At 41.2% G+C, this 23,207-nt stretch overlaps 2 protein-coding genes and 1 long non-coding RNA gene across 6 annotated transcripts in view; 1 reads left to right on the forward strand and 2 right to left on the reverse strand.

Annotated features, from left to right (window-relative positions):
• Positions 1-1,087, reverse strand: part of ARFGEF1 (ARF guanine nucleotide exchange factor 1) — a 92,892-nt gene extending 91,805 nt beyond the window's left edge. Inside the window, exon 1 of one of the 2 annotated variants that reach the window (XM_080582414.1) lies at positions 335-1,087. In XM_080582414.1, coding sequence (XP_080438540.1) covers positions 335-458 — 124 coding nt within the window. In that variant the 5' untranslated portion in view covers positions 459-1,087. The remainder of the gene's footprint in view (positions 1-334) is intronic. The other variant, XM_080582415.1, reaches the window with a different exon arrangement.
• Positions 1-9,873, forward strand: LOC308190771. 2 transcript variants are annotated; one of them, XR_013947486.1, is made up of 3 exons: positions 1-420; positions 3,199-3,587; positions 3,907-9,873. It is a non-coding gene; the product is annotated as an uncharacterized lncRNA (long non-coding RNA). The 2 variants fall into 2 exon arrangements; XR_013947487.1 differs by having other exon boundaries at positions 3,199-3,382.
• An 8,776-nt stretch (positions 9,874-18,649) lies between these two features.
• Positions 18,650-23,207, reverse strand: part of CPA6 (carboxypeptidase A6) — an 84,647-nt gene continuing 80,089 nt past the window's right edge. The window contains exons 10-11 of one of the 2 annotated variants that reach the window (XM_080580860.1): positions 22,235-22,319; positions 18,650-20,583 (exon numbers count right to left, since the gene is read on the reverse strand). In XM_080580860.1, coding sequence (XP_080436986.1) covers positions 20,396-20,583; positions 22,235-22,319 — 273 coding nt within the window. In that variant the 3' untranslated portion in view covers positions 18,650-20,395. Of the gene's footprint in view, positions 20,584-22,189; positions 22,320-23,207 lie in introns of both variants that reach the window. The other variant, XM_080580859.1, reaches the window with a different exon arrangement.

Below are 23,207 nucleotides of genomic sequence, written 5' to 3' on the forward strand. Positions count from 1 at the left end.
CTGCCGGCCGTCTGCTTCCAGGTCACCTCAGCTCAGCTCGGCGCCTCCGGCTCTGCCTATTCATCCTGCGAGCGGCAGGAGGAGGAGGAGGAAGGAGGAGGAGGAGGAGAGCCCGCCGGGCGCCGCAGCGCCCTCACGGCCGCTGTCACCCGAGGGGGCCCCCCGAGTTTCACACAGGGCGGAACTAAGCACCCCCCCCCAAGCCCTGTCCCCCCAAAATCCGTGTCACAGCTCGACACCCCCCCTCCCCCCCCCGCTCCCCACGAAATGGAGGAAGGAGGAAGGAAGGGAGGGAGAGGAGGAGGGGGGAGGCCCCGCGGCCGCCCGCACGCACCTAGGGCCACCTCGCAGGCTTTGCGCAGCTGGGAGTGATGCGCCTTCTTCACCTCCTTGTCGGCCAGGATCTTCTCCAGGGCCCGGGTCAGGAACATGTTTTTCGTCTTCTTCCCTTCATACATGGGCGCGATCGAGGAGGAGGAGGGGAAGGGAGGGGAGGGGAGGGGAGGGGAAGGGAAGGGAGAGCGGGGCACCGGCCGCCCCCGCCTGGGGAGGGCAGCGAGGGGCCGGGGGAGGGCGGCGAGGCCGGCCCGAGGAAGGGCTCCGGCGGAGGGAGGGCTCCCCCGGGGGGGAGGCTGGGGCGGCAGCCGAGCCCCTGGGCCGAGGGAGAGCGAAGCCTTCCGTCTCCTCCCCGCCTCCTCCTCCTCCGTCCCCCGCCGCCGCCGGTGTGTGCGCGGACGGCGCCCGCGACGCGCTCAGTCCCCGAGCCGCCCCCGGCCCGCGCCCGCCTCCATTAGCGGCGGCGGCGGCAGCGGCTGCGGCAGCGACCTGCCCTCGCCATGTTGGAAGGAAGCGACGTCAGGGCCGCGGCCGCCCGGCTGCCGAGCGGGAGGAAGCGGCCGCCGTGCCCCGGCCCCCGCGGGGCTGAGGCGGCGGGGAGGGAGGGGAGGGATGGAGGGGAAGGGGGGCGGCCGCCGCTCGCCTTCTGCCCGCCCCGTGGGCGCGCTACAGGTGGAGCGGAGCCGCGGGAGGCAGCCGCGGAGATGGCTGCTGCCACCTGGGAGCCGGCTGAGGAGAAGGAGGGGCAGGGCTTCCCTTCCGGGCCACCAGCGCGGGGAGGGGAGGGAGGGATGGAGGGAGGCTCCCCCCGCCGAGCGCCACCTGCCCCGGCGGAGCGGCGGCTGAGGGTGAGCCGAGGCCGGGGGGCGCCGCCGTCCCCTCGCCGCCTCCCGGCGAGAAGCCCCCGGGGCCGCCCCTCCGTGTGGGGCCGGGGACGCAGGGCTGCCCGCGCCCCCTCCTCAGGAGAGTTCTTCCATTCCTACCTGCCCTACGACCGCCGGAGGGATTTTTATTTTTAATAAAATGCACCCTCACAAAAGCGGTGATGTGTGTGGTTTCTCACTGTATGAAATCGCTACTTATTTCTGTCACGTTGTTCTGGTTTGTTTGTGCTCTCGGTGTTCACCCCTCATGAAGGGGTGAGGGGGTCACCTCTTGTGTGGGTCTGAGGAAAACACAGCCCAGCCCTGACCGACTGGTAACCAGTGAGAGCAGGATACGCCAAGTTATGTGCTCCAAGGTGCAAAAAGTAGAATTATTTGCAATAAAAATAGGAATTCTAGTTTCTAGTAACATTGGTAATAAAAGCAGTAGACTTTGGCATTAACTGTAGCTAGTTCTGGTGTATATATATATATATATATTTAACAAATATTAATTAAAAATTCACCTGGAAATTAAAGGACAGAATTTCCAGATCCACCTTTCAGGCAGGTCAGGACAAGGCCGTAACAGAAAGCAGACAGCTGGGGAAGCCGGGGGTCATCTCCGACCTAGCAGAACTGAGAGCTAGCATGCAGCCAACTGCTCCTATTTGTTATCTCCTCCTGCCGTCCTGCTTCATCAGTCATGACAACACCCATCCAAGGAGGTTAATCCTGCTCCCTTCCTCATGTTTTGTGGGGAATTCTAGGGCCTGCCCAGGCTATCATGCCACTGTGCTGAGGCCTTGCAAGCAACCTTGCCTTCTTGACTGAATAGTTTATTTCAGCACATGTTTCTTTGTCTGCAGCAGAGCAGTCGTGGCTGCATTAGTAAAGGTACAGCGAACCCAGTCCCCCAGTGAAGAGGCAGCTAGTGCTTCCTACTACTGCTTTAACCAGTTTCCCAAGTGGAAAATGATTCATACCAAAAAGACTTGTTGCCACATAGGTATCTAGATTTGGACTTTTTAAGAAATACACTGGCATGGGGAATTCCGTTAGAGCTACAGATGAATGTGAGACCCAACTATTAAAGCAAACCACGTTATTATTATTTTTTTTCTGGAATGACTCAAACTGCTCCATGAGCTTTTTCTAGTCACTCTCAGTTAGAAACTGAAGGCAATTTAATACCTGACTGATAAACATTACTGAAAATATTAAGAGGGTAGATCTGATTTTAGCTTTAGAACAGCTCTGTGAGAGCATCGAAAGTCACATCACCAAGCACACTGATTCTTGCAAAAAAAATACACAAGGATATTTAATGACCGTATTCAGGTTAGGCTGGTTTACTGAGAAGACCATATCTTCAGCAGCACAGTTACTGAGTATACTTGAAATTATTTCCAATCCTTTGTTTAGGGAAAAACATTTTCCCCATTGGTCAAATCTCGATTTTGTTATACAGATCTTCGGATGTCAAAATGACCTTGGTCTTTCAAAGCTGACAGCCATGAACACATGGCAAGAATAAGAATTTTCACAGACTTCTTGCTGGTAGTTTTTACACAAACCACCTGAGTCCAAATTTCCATAGCCAAGTCAAAGCTTGCAAATGTTATTTAGCAAATGGAGTTTGCTATTGATTTTCACGGTCCATTTGGCAGAAATAGACTTGCAATTATAATATCATGAAGACAATGGGTATCTGTATTTAAAGAGCATCAAGGACTGAAGTTATCTGCTTTGTTCCTATTAATGTCTATTTTCATATGTTGTACACAGGATGATTTTGTATGTGTGTTTTAGTCGGGCATCAGTGTTTTAGCTGGCATATAGAATTGCTGCTGAGACATCAGATTACTGAAAGAAAAGACCTGTCAAAAAGACACTTATGTGTCGTCTTCTATTTTGTTTCTACTGTAATATGAATAGATTAATCTTCTTGTTATTTTTGCTTTCTAATGTGGTTTGAATCTTCAATTTCTGTTCTCAGGTTCAAACAGCTGCCGCTCACGTCACTCAGTTTACAGCTTGACACAGCTGGTATTCTACATCTCCGTGCTAGTCACAAGGCAACCCCTGCCTAAGCCCCACAGCAGCGTAGAGCCAGTATGTCATCAAAGGACTGCTTCTGAAATTGTCCAGGAAGATCTTATTGTAAATCATCTATTGAGCAGGTCGACATCCAGTTTCCTTCCAAGAGCTGAGCCAATAATGATGGAAATCACAGGGGAACAATGATATAAGCACTGGAGATAGAAAGACGGTCCAGTGCCCTCATTTAGGGCCAAGATGTGAATGGTTGCCAGCTCATGTGCAGGCTCCCAGTGCTTTGGATTGGAAGTCATTTGTTATGCCAGCTTTATTTACTAGGGAAGCCAGGTATTAAAATGTTTGGGCAATTATAAAGAATTTTATGGACTTTGAGGAAGCATTACAAGGTCAGATTTTTTTTTTGGTGCTAGAGACTACAAACCATAAAGAATGTATGTTTTGCTGATTACTTTAAAAAGCTAAGCTTTTATCTCTGTTGAAAGAATAAGAAAACTCGCAGGAAAGAAAGAGTGGAGGTTTAGAATATTTTTGTTATACATGGGTTACTGAGTAGACTAAAGATAGTATCTTACATACACTGGAGCCTTGCAAATAATTCCAAAATGGTTGTTAGATGCAGTAATTCCAATGTCTGCTTTGGTTTCAGCATGCAGATTTCGTCTTTGCTGGGAATCAGCATCAGTCAATGGCTGGCTCAAGGACTGGAACCATTGCAGCTGCAGAGATCCCTGTTTCCTGGCTGGTGGAGTCCTGAAGATACTAAACAAGAGTGATACTTGTCGTTTGTTCTCAAACTGTTAAGTCTGTGGGCAGCACATATAAAATACTGTAGTTGTGCTATCAAACTCGAGAAGTGTTTTCTGACAAACTTAAGAGAAACATGGTGCTAAGTATGCGCAAAAGCGTCACAACTTTGTTGAAGCCTTTATGTTTAAAATTAAAATATCAGAAGAGAGAAAATCTATTTGAGAAACACCCAAAAAAATAGAATTACCATCTAGTACTTTTTTTATTTACAAGTTACTTGGAGTGTTCCAAAAGCTATTTATATTGTTTCACGTATTTAAAATATTTCTAGACTCTAAAACTCTAGAGAACTTTCTGGCTCACAGAGAACTTTTAGCATGTGGTTCTGATACTTCTATGTACAGCAACCCCAAAGGTAATTGTACGTGGTGCTTGTTTGAAAATGCTGAAAAGCTAGGATTTAAGCCTTCACTTCAGACATACAGTAAAAGCTGATATTAAAAGTGCAGCTGCATGCTTGGAACAAGCTGATCCATGAATGTTACAGCCTCCCAAAGGGAGCTCTTTCACCTGTATGAGTTCTGACACCCTTTGTCTTGTTGGTGCTGTTGTATAGCTCTGCAGTGAGTCAGTTCAGCTCAGTGCTCCAGCTGAAAATCAGTCTTACAAAAAAAAAATAGTTTTCAGTGGGATCAGTGAATTGAACAGCCTTACCTGCACATTCAGTAATTCTTAGATAAGAAAGGGAGGGAGTAAATGTGGTCAGGGCTGGTAAGGGGGTTGGACTACTGCTCACGATGGCACTGTGTTCTTAATTCGTCTTGACGAGCTTTGAAACAGCACGCTAATAGCTAGACTGTGATTGCTTTAAGACAGAATAAGACAGAACTGCCACTAAAAGAAACAATTGGTCTTCCTTCTCCTGCCTCTATGTTTCTTGCTTCCTTGGTCAGCACAAGCGTTTGCATTGTCATGTTGTGTATTACATGCTGAATTATGTTCAGAATTTAATTAGGTTGAAACCAACCTGACAAGAAACAGAGCATTTTTAATCCAGATATATTCCATACCCTGCTTCATCAGGCAATCTCACAAAAGCTTGTTAGCTCAAGGGGGTGGGGAATAACACAAGGACAGGAACAAGAAAATGAGCAAGAAGAGGGCAGGCTTGCATTTTTTGGCAACAATACAGGTTTATGCTGACTTAAAGCATTGTTTAAACTACTGCTTTATATACAAAATTTCTTCAGTATCTCCGTTGCACAACAGATGGCTCAGCACTGCTCCTGTGCATGAGACCCCGTGTGTTGGATGTATGGGTCAGTAGGCAGGACCAGTGTATAAATGCCCCTTTAATCACGGTGCCTCATTGCTGGCACCTTCCTTAGCTGCAGTACAGTACTCTGCATTTGCTCCCGTTCTGTTTTCAAGTACCAGACGCAGATAATCAGCGCGTGATGGATCAGGGTCCAGATGGATCTGGCACATGGGAACATGGAACAGGAGAGAAGCTATGATTGCTCTGCAACTGCAGGCACCTTGGTTGAGAAGCTTTCAAGTCTTGTACTGAATGTGTACCCTGTGGTGCTCGGTTATCTAATAATGAAATACAAAGAAGACATTTCTCTCTTTCTCTTTGTGGAGTCCTAGGCCTGCCACCCTTGCAAAAATAGAATAGAATAGAATAGAATAGATTACTGAAGCATAATTCTAAATATCCACTGTATCCATTATGACACTCAGTCTAAATGTGCTTGAACATTTGTAAGATTATTTTTATTTTCTTTTTTTAGGTAAATCCAGGAGCTCGGGGTAAGAGTTCACAGTTTGTTCATAGGGTGAATATTCTGACAGGTTAAAACAGGCTGCAGTATATCTGCTGCGGTGCTGAAAGAGCAAGTAGCAAATATTTATTAGCACAGGGAATGTTAATCAATAGGTAATTCCTAGGTTGCTTCCAAACATTTGTACAAAAGCATGTGACACCCCGGGGTGACCAGTAATGAAATGAATATCCATCACTTTGAGGAGGTTCTTGCAAGGTGACAAATCTATTCCTTAAAGCTAAAAAGTGCAGGCTTTTACTATATTGTAATACATTCTCAATACTAATGTTACCTGAGGATACACACTCCGAGTAAAGCATGATATTTTTCAACTTGTGACAGCTGCAGGAAAAATATCAGCAGCGAAGGAAAAAAAACATGTCATGTGGTTGACAGAATAACATTCTGAATTGTGGCTGGAAACTGTGGAAGATAGCAAATGTTCCAGACTGTAGTTTGCGTTCATGTGCTGGGAAGCTTGTAACACTGCATTTGTGGGAATGTGATCCCTTTTTGCTAGTACTTTTTCTGTTGGGAATACATTTTTTCTTCTAGCCTACCTATAGGAGTTTTCCGTAAGTTCTTTCTCCAGCATTTTGCTCCTGTCAGCAGATGAATAATTCAGTTTCCAGCCTCCGTGGCACCTCAGCATGCCATTCCCTAATATTGTGAATGAAGAAGGAACATGACTTGATCTTGAAGACAGAAGGAAATAAATATTTTTAAAATATGGTTATATAGGTTTCCTTTAAACTTTCTATAGTCATTTTTCAAACTTACAGACCTGATTATGGACAAATCAGCAACCAACTTCTGTGGTTATGGTATACGGCTACTGTTGTGGGGGAGGCTCTGCAAATGCAAAGGCAAATTCAAGCTGGTGTAGTACCCCGCTGTGTAATGGAAAATATTCCAGGAACACAAAGTTCTGGCAATTTCCTGAGGGCCTTGCACTGCAAAAGAAGATGTATGGAGGATCTATGGCAAAGATAACACTGATTTATGGCTTCTCCTAGCCAACTCCAGCAGATAAAATTGCTAAGGAACTATTACTGGATATTAAGAAGAAACTGTTGAAGGGAGGGAGCCACAACATGATTGCCTTCTTTCTTGGGAAGTAGTGTCGCTACTGTTACAGCTCTCTGAGATTACTCTGTGGTGCTGAATCTGGTTCATTACTTATGTTCCCAAACACCCATAATAGCACGGACTACCATAGTGTATGGTTATGCCAAATTTTTAATCTCCAGTTTGGAGTTACAAAATGGGAATCTTCTGATCGGTGGCAAATTAGAAAAGTAACAAATTCACTGAAAATGATGATCCTCCTACCTTTAAATCCTAGCTTCGGGCTCCTGCAGGTCTTTGTAACTGATGTGACGTGACCAGTGTAATGCATGCTGAGTTGTTCTACAGATTAGGCATTGAATAGCCTAGCTACTGGAAGCACGAAGCATTAGCTTTAACCTAATTTTTGTGTTCTGAAAGACTCCCTTCCCCTTGATCCAGGGTGAATTCAGTGTATCACTTTAGAACTTGGGCATTTTCAAAGGTTTATGCAGATCTCTTTCAATAAGCTGATAATAACAAAAGAAGGTCTGAAAATGAAAAAGGAGTGAGAAAAGTTGAATGGAGTTCGGCTGGATAAATCTCCCTTGAATCTGTGGGTATGGTAAGTCAAATGAATGACAAGGATGGTTTCCAAGTAGTTTAATATCCGTGTTGAAAGGCAGGGACAGAGAGGTCATAAAAGTCACGTGAATTAAGGTGGCAAGCAATGAGACTGGAGCAATAACCACTTTTAACTGCCATCAAGTGATCTTTGAATCTGCCTGATTGCTTCCTCCAGCAACCGCAGTGGGTTATTTGCTGTCAAAAATGCAATAACTGATACTTCAGCCTGTATATTACAAACCGTGGGCTTCGTGGCAGGAATGAAGGATTTTGAATATGAATGACCAGAAAGATAAAATTGAATGGGGGTTATGGTTATTCTTGCCTAGAAGAAAGATATTAATGAAGCAGAAGGAGCAGAAGGACGATATTAAAGAAGCACTGTAATGGTGATTCATTCTAGGATCCTAGTTAACTCGCTAAATATTTGCTCGGTGTGTATTCACTCAAATAACTTCACAAAACGCTTTAAAATACCTATGACAGTTTTGATTGGACTTCCAAGATGTTTCTAGTTTGAAGTTAAGCGTCAGAGGTGATGTGTGATCAGCATCATTAAAAGCTGGACTCACCGGTTCGCAGCATGTAGGATGGATGGCTTCTCATGACATTCAAAGCTGCTGCTGTCTGTGTTCAGAACCAGGCACAGGTGGAGGGGTTAGTTTTGTATCTGGAAGTCTTTATTGCATGCTGTTTCTTTCTAAAAGCTTTTTGACCTCCTCCTGCAGGAACAGAGATGGTGCCTATAAGGAAGTGTTGCCGTGCCACTGGTGGGGCTGTTGAGGTGTGATTTATAATTGTTCACAGCTGAGAAGGCCAAACAGAACAAACGTTGGGCTGGTAAAAATCTCATTTTTCATGATTTGTGAGACAGCCAACAGCTAATTCTTCAGGACCTACTTTCTACAAATCCATAGAGCCATTGCTGATTTTTGTGACTGCTTCTGTTCGTGATCTGAAGTTGTGCTTACCAGTACTGCAGTCCTCGCTTAAACAAAGTGTGAAGAGGGGTGTGCAGGGCCTTTATGATTGATACATAGCGATATATAGTCAAGATTAATGATAATGTTTGTAGTGTTTCATACGTGCTTGAGCCAAACTTGCTTCCTTAGCTAGCACTGGGACTAGATATATTTTGCAATGAAAGCTTACTTACATGAATTTAATAGCAAGTTATGGCAGTGGAGCTTCAATTGTTCTACTTGTATATGCATGAGATGGAGGTCACGCCTCTGGATAGCTGTGGATGTAGTCCTTAAAAGGCTCATTTAACAAACCACTTCTATTCTTTAGCTTGTTCTTCCTAAACTTTTCCTTGCTTATACTCGTCAGCACATTGCTTTTGCTTTGTTCACCATTTTAGAACAGAAATATTACTTGGGATATTATTGTACACAAATGCACAGAAATGGCATGAACACAGATGTAAGAGGGGAACAATGTGGTGTATTTTTTCATAATTGTGCTGGCATTAAGCTTCCTCACATGGATAAGGCCAACCAAATGTGGATGCTTCACTCTGCTTAGAAACCAGAACACTCAGCACGGGCAACTGGAATTTTCCACTTTTTTGAGCAACAGTGTGTGCAACCTACAAAATAGCTTTCTTAATCTTAAGACATATTAGTCTACAGAGAAATAGGCAAAGCAGGTTAAACAATTGTGCATCATTTTAAAATAGTATTTTGAAGTGTTCATATCACAAAATGCGTGATAAGAATTTTCTCCAAGTTTGTGGAGATTTAAATTCATGGTTTCATTTCTTTTCATTGTAGTGCTGGATCAAATCCAAATTGACTTTAAATTCACAGTATACTGTATTAGAGTGAGGCTGAGTCCTTTGAAATAGGTGTGAGCCCTCTGTCTGTGGAAGCTGACTGTACTCTGTTTTAAAAATTAGAGAGGTAACAGCAGTGTCTTATAAGCAGGCTTTGTGTATTTGTGCGTATTTGGTACATGTGGTCACTGTGTGAAATACAATACTGAAACATTCTGGTGTATTTACAAACCTTAATGGTACCGCAATAATGCAGCAAACATTAATTTGTTAAGATATTTGTTAGTCTTAGTTAGTGTTAATGTTAATTAGTTAGTGTTAATTTGTTAGTCTCCCTCTCTGGAGATATTCGAGGCCCGTCTGGACGCCCACCTGGGCAGCCTGCTCTAAGGAGCCTGCTTTGGCAGGGGGGTTGGACCCGATGATCTTTCGAGGTCCTTTCCAACCCTTTCGATTCTGTGGTTCTGTGAAGAAAAATCACAGGACACAGGAATCTGTAGCCATTATTTTGATGTATAAATCTCTGATTTTGAGATTATTTTTACCATGTCACTTACTATTACAATTTTAATAAATATTTTACCATGAAGCTATTGACTGAGTTTTGTTTTTCTTGCTCATGATAGGCTCTGAGCACAGTTTCTTTCTAATGAAGGTATTAGCTTTTATTAGAAGACTGGATTCTGCAGGGGCAGGCTGAACAGACCATAGCTTTCTGTGAACAGCTGTTTACTAATCTTGGTTACCGATTGCTTGCATCAAAAGTGAACTTCTTGTACATTCTTGTAAAAATAAGGTAACATTCTCACTTTAAGTTCAAGGACCGCCTTAAACTCAGTAGCCTTTAAATATCATGTAGTGCCTGCTAGAGGCAGGAAAAAGAGAAAATTAACAGAGGATGCAGCTTTAAGGGGCATCTCATATGGGTTCAGCAGGCAGCTGGCAGCCAGTCAGCCGCTGGTTAAAATCCACAGGGTCTCACCAAACCTCGAATTAGCTCTTCTCAGTGACAGATTTGGAACTACCCTCTGATGGATTTTGAATACTCTACATTGCTGGATTATTTATGTATTGGTATGTCGTGTGTCTTTGGTATTGTCTGTGTGTTATGTAGTAGCATTTGTTTAACTTGTAAAAAATCTGTCCAGGAAAAAAACAAACAAACAAACAAACAAAAAAACAGGAAAAGAATGCATCAAGCTAGCTAACTCAGTTAGATAGCTAATCTTTATTAATGGGGAATACCAAAACTATTTGCTCTTACAATTCTGGTTCCCTCTCCAACAATCTACAAGGCAGAAAAAGAAATATGCATCTAGAGTAACCTAAATTACTGTCAGGATTAAAAGAAGCATGAAAGAGAGGGACAGAAAGGAAGATGCCTTCATAGTCCGCAGCACCAGCCTTCACTTGTGGTGGCTGAAGAAATTAGGTCTGCCTGAATTACTGTTGAAATTACACAGCGGAAATTATTCCTTAAATGTCCTGCATGTCATGGGCAACCTTGAAAGAAAGAACTTCAGGCATCTGAATTCAGCCAGAGCTGGATCTACTGAAAATTAAGGGGTAAGTCCCATCCTAGGATGGAATTTGTCTCAACTAATTTTAACAGTTATAAAAGCTAAGCACCTAGTCTCAGCTGTCATTTGGGCTTTTGCTATGCAAAAAGAGTAACATCTAATGAGGAACTCATACAGTAGCAATAATGCCAAGACTACGAGAGATGTGGCCTATCAACCTCTACATCCTTTATTTTTCCCTACCCACTATATAGAGGGAACCAAGTTGATTTAGTTTAGATGAATAGTTTTCATTTAATTTAAGTCAGATGAGTTAAATCCCACCTTCAGAGCAAGAGGAGTGTGAATTTCTTCTCCCAGACAGGTGAAACTTCAGGCCTGCCACCCCAGGGGACTAATTCAGGAAAAACAGAAGGTGAGTGGTAGCACAGGTAAGCCTGCAACTCTAACACCTCGAGCTTCCATAATACCCAGCATTATTATCCTCCGGGAGGGGGCACAAGGGTTGTCTGTTTCATCCAGCCACAAAAGAATGGGAGGCTTTAGTGGGATATCTCAGAAATCTCAAGTGCACTTTTGGCTGTTGGATTGCCAGTTGTTGTCAAAATGCTGAATAATAGTGAATGAGCTGCTAAAGGCTTTGGTCCTTTTCATGGCAGTGTATATAACTGACAGGGAACACCTAAGGCAAAAGCACTGCTATATTTATAGTTGATGTGTATGTGAACCTTCATAAGTAACATTCTTTTGTATGACAAAGAATTTTGCAGAGTTTAAAGACTTATTTATTTATTGTTTCTTTTTTAAAAGGTATGCACTTATATCTTAGATAAATAAACTGACTCTTGCTGTGTTGAAATAATTTCCCACACTGGATGGCAAGCAAAATGATAGATATCCAGTAGTTTTCCCTTTCATTGCAGCTTTGGCTTCTATAGTCTAGTGGATTTGAGCATAAAGTGCCATTTAAATAGATGCACATTGTTAAGATTAGTCAAGTCTGGGAGAGCCTTCCTTGGAAACATTCCCGTATACGTCTCATCTTCTGGGTTCCAGTGATGCTTTTTTGGAATTTGTGGCATGTCTTTAACTTCATGCTGTATATTGATGGTGCTGCAACTATATCCTTTTCAGTTACAATACAAATTATTCTTGAAAAGCTGTGTACTTATGAAAATGCATTGCAATGCAGAGGAATGGAGAAAAATCACGTAACGGATTTCTAATGAAAAGTGGAGTAGAAATACTCTTCTACTATGCAGTGGGATCAGTATTTAGATGAATTTTACGGCAAGTGAGGTTTTCCATAAAGGAAGCTAATCTTAACTCTCTTTACCTCTCAGTCTCCAATATCTTGCAGCAGATACATGGTGATTTTTACACTTTTCCACATGCCCCTGTGGAAATACTCCCCAAATGTAATGCAGATTACTTCTGCTACGTCTGTATGGAACCTGCCGCTCTGCTTCTTCACACAGCAGATAGGCATCCGCTTCTGCTGTGTTGAGGTTTATCCCCATGTACAGCTGGAGAGGTGGAGATAAAGGTGCCAACCTGTGCTGAGTGAGAAATCTTGTGACTGACAGGGGAGGCATTACTGTATTCCTTCACCTCTTCGCTAATATCCACAAACATTAAAAATTAATTATGTCAGAGGATTCTTGAATATTAATCTTGTCCACATGGGAGTACTCCAATGGTAAGTTATTTTTTAGGTAAGAGAAGTTTGAGGGCTCTGACATCATCAGATTCATGGAGAAGCGATTTTCTAGATTTTAGTGTCCTTTCAGCCCTCTGCTTTTTACCTTAGAAATAATCCCAGCAGTATCCATTTACTTACGTTTCTTCAGGATGAATTTATTTCTATGCTTCTCACAGAGTGCCATTCAATCTAAAATGATTAGTTTTTGCTTGTTTGCTAGTTTTTGTCTAACTTTAGTTTTTCATCTGTTTCTAGCCATTTGCTCTCCCAGTAAGCCATATGACCCAGCAGTCCTCTAATTATCCCACATGGTTGTTTTCCTTTCATCTTTCTTAAGTATTGGTGCTTCACTATTGCTGGTTAAAAATAAAAATGCCTTTTTAAACTCATCCAAATAATGTCTGCTGCTCTTGGGGCCTACAGTCTTGCTATTTAATTTGGACTTTTTCTCTTACCCCATGTTAGACTTCTGTCCTTTGCCTTTATTTTTAGTCTACCTGATACTGAGTGAAATGGAAAACATGCTTCAGCCAGTCTGCCTTGGATCCGTGCATTCAGAATTGGAGTCTGAAGATGATATATACTGTACTTAGTATGTCTGTGGATAAAACTTTTCACAAATCATCTGCCTTCCACGATTTATTTTTTTGTACATACAGACTGCCGGTTTTCCGAAAATGGAAATCACTGAATCCAAAAAAGGAGTTTTTTAAGAAATCAGCTTTTTCTCTGCCCTTCAACAGACACCTAAATGGACAAGAGTTATTCTTGTGCATATTCAGGCTTTAGCACTGGTGGATTGTTTAAGATACAGAGGCAAAAGAAAAAGAAGACAGTGATTCCAGCAATTTTAAATGCTGCTCTTTCTGACGGGCTGGGTGTCAGTGGAAGTGCAGCCAGGCACACCAGCCAAGGAGCCTTCCTTGTTGCTGAAGTGCAGGGAAGTGTGAAATGAACAGGGACCTTCCTTGCTCTGTTAAAATTCTGAGGTAGATTTTAACATTTTTTTGAAAAATGCAGTCCTGACAGGTGTGGAAACATGATGTTCCTACTCTCTGCTCAAGAGGGGAGATTTATAGATGAACTTCCCCACATTCATCAGCATCAAAACGTCTCTCTGAAGAGTAGCCTGTTCTTCAGACAGGTTTGCTGTGAGGTCTCTGCTGAGACATATCCTGAAGGCTGCAGTTATCATCTGTGGGGTCGGTAGGTGTACATTTGACGGCAAGCGGACTGCATCCTCTGAATCCCTAAACATCCTTCAGGATAGCAGCAGCTTCAGGTCACTTCTACCTCAGCTCCTCCAAAAAGAAACCTCATTAAAATAAGTGCTACAGTTTTAATATAAGATTTTTTTTTTCTTGTTTTGTTTAAAATTATGATTTTAAAAATGTGTTCCTAAAAATGCATAGTATATGGAAGAATTGCTCATAGGCTGAAGACACAACTCCTGGTGGCCTGTAGGCTCCCCAGGGCCTTCCTGAAGCCTTACCAGCCTCTACAGGAAGAGCTCAGACACCCCTTTGTTCACTCTGGGCAGTGACACAGGACCTTCTTCGTAACCCACAAGATAACGAAGGCTTTCTGGGATGCAGCCAGCTGTCAGTTGAGGGTGTAACACCTTATCACAGCCTCTGCCCAAAGCTGGGTGGGTGTTCACGGTAGCAAAACCTGACCCCTTAGCTCTGTGCTGGGCAGCACACGAAGGGTACAGCCTATGGTCAGGGTTCCTAGGTGGTAATGATAGCAGACCCACAGCAGCCCTGGGAGAAGAGCTTTGGGTTTTGCACCAATGTAATATAGCACAGGGGGCTCTAAGGCACCAGACGAAGTGGCTGAACTGGGGTGCTTGCAGTGTGTGGAGCGGGGAAGCCCAGCACACGCTGCCTGCTACCTGTGGCCTTGTGGCTGCCACGAGTCGCAGCCACGCCGTTATGTAAACCCTCAGTCAGCACACGCTGTGCAGACGGACGCCTTGTTTGTGTGTGAACCGAGCTGCGTAGGTATGTGGGGAAGTTCACACATTTTAACAGGTTCACCATTTAAATTTAGTCCCGAAAGTTAGAAGCTGTTAGAGCCCGAAGTCATCACCGACAGACAGGACTCACTTCGGTTTTGAAATGGAGGAGGGGAAGTGGAGACGCGCACAGCGTGAGGTAGCAAATTTATCCTGTGAGATAAGGCTCAAGTACATTTTGCCTTTTTGATAGATTCTGTGCTAACAAGGCCAAACAGCAGCTCTGCTTCTCCTACCGCAGAGGCAGGCATGCCACTCGTTTAACCCTTAGGAGGCTTCCTGGTTCCCAGGAAAATAACAATACCTCAGCCCAAACCGTATTAAGCTCAGTGAATGCAGTAATTTAATTCAGAGTAAGGCAATTAGTAAAGAACTTTAAATATACCTTTTTTTTAAAAAAAAAGAAAAAAAACACAACAAAAACTAAAACAAAACCCCCAGCTATTTCTAGCTAACTAAGCACAGAACACTTAACACAGCTTTTTGACTGAACTGCTTTGATTCAGCCCAGTCAACCCAGATTTTCTCAATCTAGAAACAAAATAAAATGAAACAGTAAGTGGATCAGTCATTTTGGCTGAGATTTTCAGACTGCTATACTGTCTTTTTCAGTTATAGCATGTTGAAGACAATGAGCCATCTAAACTCTGGTTGTGATTCGAACAGATACATTATTTTCAAGAAAATTGAAAATTCTGTTATAAAATGAAACTTTCTCAGACGTATGTAGCTTCATATTCTGCTCAGAATTAGTTAAAAAAAAAAAAGGAAAAAAGCTTAATTATTTGGTTAAAAAAAGAGACACTCCCACCCCCTCCTGCACCCAGCATCAAGCCATACTGGTAGGCAGAGGAACAGCCTGGCACTTAGTAGTCAGCACAAAAGACTAAAACACCTGCTCACAGTCATACCACAATATTTATTTCAGAACCAGTTATCTATTATTTCAGTTAAAGTATGCACTCCTACAGACCTGGGGAGAGATTAAAATAGCTCCCTGTTATGGCTATTCTGCCCACATCTTTTTCATTAATGCCAAACAGTGGTAGGATAGCAGGAATCTCGGAGCAGACAGGAACTATGACGAACATTATCCCTTGTCTTTGTTGCAAAGGATGGATCTTCATTGTCACATGCATGCACCTTCTGCATGGCTGGGGACAGTGGCAGAATTTTTTAATTAACAATTGAATCTATTATTTATGAGTGCATTCCCTGATGTCCCAGTCCAAGGGCAAGCCCTGCTGTGCTTGACTCAGTGTTTTCAGAGAGCATTTGAAAGGATCTGCACACGCAGAGAGCCGCAACTTTCTGGTTGACCACTGCTGCTTGTTGGGCAGGGACAAGCATTTAGGGGCTTCTGGGTTGAAGATGTACTTATTGCACCAAACACTTCTTTATTTGCTAAGAAGAACCCTGTATGAGCTCACTGCTCACACAGGTTAACCCTGGTTATCCCAAATTTGCAGATACTAAAAGAAGACCTTATTGTTAAGGCAGGCTCCTTTGACACCACTTAAAAGTGTGAGTTTCCGACCAGCTGCTCAAGGTGTGCATCACAGGTAGGGTGATGGGCGCATTCAGCTGAGGAGCATGAAAGCCACTCTGGAGTAGTTAACCTTCATCCATGACAGACCAACAACCAGCATCAGTGCTCCTGACTCCATGGTGCTGATGTGGATGGAGGGTCTATTGATTTAATCAGCCAGAACACAAGTGAGTCTGCACACAGATTTCCTCCTACTTTGATAGGGGGAAACAATTACATCTCTTTGGATCTTAAACTTTTATCATGAATGAATATGAAAATTGGACATACATTAAGCATGCCATATTTTCTGTGGAGACAAGGTTTTTAAAAAGGTATTTGGCATGGTGACTGTTTAAAAATGTTTTCAAAGGAATATAATCAATGTAATGGGGTTCATATTTTAAAGCTCTCTCTGAGGTTTATTTAGATTTCTGTTCTCTTTTCTTCAGCAGAAGTGTAGTTTCATCTCTATACATTTGATATATTGTTCTGGTGTTTTACCAACACTTAAGAACTGAATGAAACTGGTAACATTTGGCTTTTAGTCACAAAAAGTAAAAAAAAAAAAAAAGTTAAATCATTATGTATGAGACTAACAATGAATGTGACTGCTCCAACACTGAGCTATAGAAATGATACAGTAGTTTCACTCAGAGAAAGAAAAGGATGTCAAAGGGCTTACAAATATACTGCTCAACTCATGCTACTGAATATCTTATTCTTTGAGCAATGCCATAAAATTAAATGTAAACATAAAAAGGGAGGGTATTGTTTAACATGAATAAACTAGAGTGGTTAAATATTAACCTGTTTTTGGTAGGAAATATGCTGCTTTCTTCTCAGCCTAAAGAATTATGTGTAGTGTTTTCAATAAGCATTTTTGTGCAGTCCTCGAGTAGATAGTGCAATCTGCATGCTGCAATTTATTTTGTAGACAAGCTGACTGGTACTGGTTGTTTCCAAGTAAATGCATGTTGGCATTGAAGGTCATTCTTAATCTTTCTGCTCAAATTTCAGACATTAAAAAAAAAAAAAAGAATTGCATTTTTCTGGAGGCTTTACGTGTTACATGGGTAACCAAATGCATTGGCCTTTTTGAAGCAACTTCTGAAGAAGGTATGGGGAGCTTTGCCCTATGTTCTTTGTTCAAGATTTGCAGTGAAACTCAGTACCTTTTTCAACATATAAAGGTAATTTTTTTAACAATTTATGAATAACAATTCAAGGTCATTCAGAATCTTCACACTTGGGTTAATTTTAATAACCCACACTTGGGTTAAAGTTCACACTTGGGATAATTTTTTTGTGGTTGAGAAGGGTGACTTTCAGAGGCATAGGCCTGTTTCCTTCATGCTAATTTACCTGAGTTGTGTTTTTAAAACATAAAAGCTAGCAGAGAAAAGAACAGATGTTCACAAAACCTTGTCTGAGCATTTTTTCCAATTTACAGAAGCAGTTATATTTATTCTATCAATAAGCAAAAGAAGGATGTTCAACTCCTGGATTTCACATAATGATTATATATTTGATTTTGACTGCCAGATTAATAACCACTGTTTTGCTGTTCATGTGCTTTTTATTTGAATGATAAACTACACCTATCATCATAACATAAACTCATCTTTCTTAAAACTAGCTACCAATTCTGTTGTCCTATGGGCAATAAAGTCTGCTGAAGAGAAGTAGAAAGGGAAGAGATGTAAGTAATTATAGAGATAAGAAATAAATGTTCAGAGAAGTAACATTTGTAAGTCAAAAAGGCTGTTGTTCCATATCCAAATAGCTGTTATAAGAATTCTTGCCTTAGGGTAAATTGCTCTATTTAGAATCACTCTTGCTGATTAATTTTCTTACAAATTCTTAATTCAGGAAATAGGGTTTGCTCTTTTCTGCGGAGTGTCTTTTTGATCAGCTTTACTGACCCTGAAATTAAAGGATTCAGAGACTGTTTACACTTGTATTCAGCTATGGAGCACTGAATTATCCTGCATAGAAAGGTTTTCAAAACTCAGCTCAGCTCAGAGGTTTCAGTTGCATGTAAAGCAGTATTCAAGCTCAGTCCACCCAGATGCCAGGACATAGCTTTATTCATCGAACGTTTTTAAAATCAAATACTTCTAAATGTCAAAGCTTCTTAGATAAATGTAGGACTACCTGCAATTATTCCTGTCCAAGGTCAACCACATCTAAAATGTTAGGACCTTTTGTTAATAAAACCAGTTTTCTTTTTCTTTTTTCTTTTATTTTTCTCCAAGAGTTCAATTACTTTTCAGTAACAGTGGAGACGTGATGGTATGAAGATAAATCTGAAATGTTTCATGTGATGAACCGTTAAACTATGAGCAGCAATCAATCCATCACATCTGAATCTGGTTTCTTCTGGCCTCTAGGTGGAAAAGGTTGTACAAAGGTTGCAATCCAGTGATGAATTGTCTCCTGCTGATTAGGCATCTCTCACACCTTCTGTCCTTCACTTCTGTTCCACGTGTCCTTGTAATAGTTAAATCTTATTACTTAAATCCAGGATAACTCTTGACAATTGGTGCTAATATTTAATTTACACCACAACCAGGACTGATTGTCAAGAATTTGTGCATAGCAAGACCCTGTTGTTGCAGTCTTCAAAATATGTAATGATTATGGTCATAAGCAAATGGGAGATGATCATTGGATAGATATTTTTTAGAGCTTCCATTACCTAGATTTTAATTAAAGCGTATTAGAAACTTGCATTACTCAAACAACTCTGAACTAATCAAGTCTGGACAAGCTTTCAGAAAGTTTGCTTAAAATAAATACATTTTATTAACAAAATGTTAAACTTACATAGAATGGTATTCTGTCATCTTTGCTCACTGATTGCCTTTTGAAGTCCTGAAGACAATAGCATTCTTATTTAAATATAGTGCTCCCTAGTCTCATAAATGTTGCACATTTACTAAGTTCAAGTACGTATCTAGAGAGGGTGTAGATTTTTTAAAGTATTGTATCTGTCAGTAATGTTTTACAGATACAGAAAATTGTTAAAACCATGAACTAAGGCTTAACAATGAAATAAAATATGAAGAACATTACAAAAGCCTTTGATAATTTTATTAACAAATACATTTTATTTAACATGTTATGGCATAAGATTAAGCTCAAAATTAATAAAGTAAAATATATGCTTTTGCAGATATAATAACATGAAAAAAATAGTATTTTAAAAGTACCCCCAAAACCTCAACAAGTTGTTAAATTCTCTGTGCATTTATTATTATTCTTTCAAACATGGTGCTCATTTTCTCTCTTTCAGCTGTAAAGCTCCTGTTTCACCTCCATCTCACTTAACAATCTATTATTAATTCCTTTAAAGCATGCAAAAAATATGACTTCCAAGAAGAGCAGCCACATAGCCACAGAGTTACAGAACTCACTGTAAGAATACTGATGAATAAAACATCAGTTAACATTGTAATTACAGGTCAAGGCTAGGTCCTCAGCTGGTAGAAATGGGCATATACTATGGCAAAACCCAGAAGCACCAGTCACCTGCCTGGTTCCAAGCTCCTAGTCATGGCAATTTGCTTTGTCAGCTATGGTCTCTCCATAAAGCAGGGTATTGTATAGTTCAATAATATTTTATTATAATTCTTACATATCTTGAGGGAAGTTACATTTTCAAGGGCAGTATGTTGATTTTTAGTCCACCCCAATATATACATTTGAAAGTCGTCATATTTCTGAACAGTTAAAGGAAACCTTGGGTCAAATTCCTGCATTATATGAATAAAAATCAGAAAAGTGCATATACATATGTACGTATAAATGCAGAAAGAAGACACGTTGCTACCTGTAGCATGTCCAGCTGCAACTATGTACTGCACTGCCATTTACTGCTATAGACACAGGCCTGTGTTGGGACACAGAGTGCATATACATGAAGGTTAATTTTATCCCCTGATTCAAGAGACTCCGTGAGGGAAGTCCTGTTTGGGAAAGCAGTAAGGCCAAAGACACTCTAGAAATTAAGTTTTCTTTCAAGCACCTGTATGTGGGCCTGGACCTGCCCCAGTGAAGTCCCTGGCAGAGAATCAAAGCTTTAATGCAAGAAGAACTAAATATGTTACACCAAATGGAAAACTAAGTTACTATATCAACTTCAGGGACTTTTGTAGAGTAAAAAATAAATGTTTGTTTTTCTTTTCTATTTCTGGCCAGGTGAGTCTGATAGAAACAATACCATATTTCCTGTTACCTTCTATAGCTTCTATAAGCCTAAGCTTACTGTGACAATTAAATGTGCTGAAAGGAATTGATGCTGGAAGTAAAGCCCTTAATTTCAGATCCTAGAAATAGCTCTCAATGACATTTCTTCAGCAGATGAAGAGTTATATTTTTAACCGCAAGCATGGTCTCTGTGCAGGTTGGTTTGATCAGCGTCTCAGGAAGTAAAAATCCAAAATGGCCGGTGTCACGCAGCTCAAACGCAAATGCATAGGGGATACCGTTTTTGTAGGCCCAGTCCATAGAGCTGCCAGAACTCACATCTGAAAGAAAGAATTCAGAGAAAAGTAAAAAAAAAACAACAACACAACAGTTCAGTGCAGGTCATGTTGAAAGCACTGGACAGTTATTGTGGTATTTTGTCTGCAGCACACAGTGACTACAGTTACAATGCAAGCTGTTGCTCCCTGACCCAAAACACCCTTCAGAGAGGGGTATGGGCACCCAGCTCCTTGTGTAAAGTTCTCGGCCCAATACAGGATTAGGCCCTCGATTTTCACATGAAAAAAGTAATAACTGACTTCTCTGTGTACAGAGAAACTTCAATAAAATGAACATCTAGTATACAGCCCCAAACTGTTCTTGTACCAGAGCTTTGCTTCCACAAAGATCTCTCAGCTGGAACTGTGCTCTCCACGCTTCTAGCTTTTTTTTTTTTTTTTTCTTTTTTTTTTTTTAAGGCAATTCCTGTGCAAGGAGAAGGGAGAAAGATGATAAAGTAAAATACATTCTCTTTTAAAAGTGCTTTTAAAATTCTTTTCTCTTAATTTCTGTCTCGTCTCATGATTTCCTTACAGTATGAGAGCATTTGCATAGGTGGTGTCTAATATTAACAAACCTTCCAGAGGAAGTATGTTTCTTATGCTTTTCATTATCTCCATATGTTGGTTACCCAAGACACTTATATTTATATAAAGATCCATCTCCTATGTGGCCTGCTTTCTTCTGTGCAATTCTAGCATTAATTCACACTGCTCTTCCTTCGACGCAGCAAATGACTGCACTGTAAAGAGCACAAGACGATGACTGTGCTGTGAGATGGGGGCCCACGATAAAGTGTGATGCGTAGAGCTCCAACCAAAACACAGCAACAGCAAAGGAGATGCAGGAGCTTACTTGGTAAAGATCTTGCTATTTACTTAAGCTCCTCACTTTTTTTTCGGAGCCTGTTGGTCTTACCAAGAGAATTCAGGCCTCATAGTTTTGGTAAAGAGAATCACTTCTCGTTGAAACCTATTGAACTTCATTTCCTTTTCCCCATCTGCATGGGGAGCTTGTTTGACAAATGTTGTTACATGTTTAAAGAGAATATTTTAAAGTTACTCTGTTTATAGGGGAAAATGCATTTGAAGTCATCCTCTGAAAAAACGGAAGATATCCAAGTAAAGATACTGTTGCTATCAGTTACCATCATCTAGACACTGAGGCATTTGAAACCTAAGTTTTATGGAGATCATCTTAAATTTTAGAGGGAGCTCATGAATAGCTGTATCTATCACAAGTGCATAGAGGGAGAGGCGAAGTAATAGTGAAAGCTGAAAACTACTTTGAATTATTTTCTCCCAAATATTTTATAACTTAGTAATGCATTTACAGTATCTGGTAAAGATACGCTTCTTCAGATCTTCTGATTTATTTATTTAAATCTCTTTTTATATGTTCTGAACGTGTTACTTGCTGGATTTCCCCTCCAAAATGCATTGCATTTTATTCTCCTTTATTGCATCAGTTGACTTAATCTTACTGCAATCAACTGACTGTGTCAGTTACAAAACTTTTTCCGCCTTCTTCACCATCCACAACTGGAGCAAAGTTCACTTTAAACAGCATTTGCTTCCTTTGTAATAACAAAGGTAGTCTCCTTCTTACTATAGCTAGGTGAAAGTCGTAAACTTGTGTTGGAGGGAAACTCACACAAAGTGCTAGATGCAGGACCGTATCTGTATCTTACACCATAGGCAGACTGAAGAGCATTAACAGCATTATAGGCTGCAGATTCCTGTGTGGGGGAGAAAAACAAATGCATAAATTAGGTTCTGAATTAAATACTGCAGTGGGGTTGGAGCCTGAGCTATGGATTGCTGATTGCCGGCGCAATGCCCTGTTCCGTAAATCTGCAGCAACCAAACTAAAATGATTTTAAGTGAGAAATGCATTATTTATTTTTATTGACAGTAATTCCCTAACACTAAGAACTTGATTCAGTATTTTCATGGCATAAAAAAGCTCACTGCACTGTGAATGGTCAGCCATTAAATATTTCTAATTATAGGTGTATATATGCCATTTTTTAGGCATTTTAAAAGCTATGCAAGCGTATTCTGCCAACATCTGCAGATATATTTCCCAGTCTACTAAACCTCATTTCTGCTGGTGATTGAAGGTTTCATTCCACAGTGGTTCACTGAGCAGAGTAGGAAGAAGGAAAGAGGCAAATTCCACTCCTGAATCTTTGGTAGACTGGAGAATATCCACCGCTGGTCTAACTTTCTCTGGGACCAGAAAACATAGGCTTGGAGATCTATTTTCACTATTGCAGAAGTACAGATTCAGTGCTGTGTGGGGAAAATGAGCACCTACATTTCAAGATCCATATGGACACAGGCTGTGTAGGAGGTTCATGGTATCCTCTGAAACTGTGCAAGAGGCCTGGTGCATGGCAAATCCTGAGGGTCACACATGAATACTGCTTAATAGTGCTTGCAAACCCATAGAAAGGATGCACATATTTGAAAGGAAAAGGAATATTATGATCTCAAAGGAAAGGATCCTGGAGAATCATAGGATCATAGAACCACTGAATGGCTTTGGTTGAAAGGGACCTTAAATACCATTTAGTTCCAACCCCCCTGCCATGGGCAGGGACACCTCCCACCAGACCTGGTTG

The sequence above is a fragment of the Anser brachyrhynchus genome (genome assembly GCF_964034855.1).
Source record: "Anser brachyrhynchus genome assembly, chromosome: 2".
In the NCBI taxonomy this organism is placed as follows: domain Eukaryota; kingdom Metazoa; phylum Chordata; class Aves; order Anseriformes; family Anatidae; genus Anser; species Anser brachyrhynchus.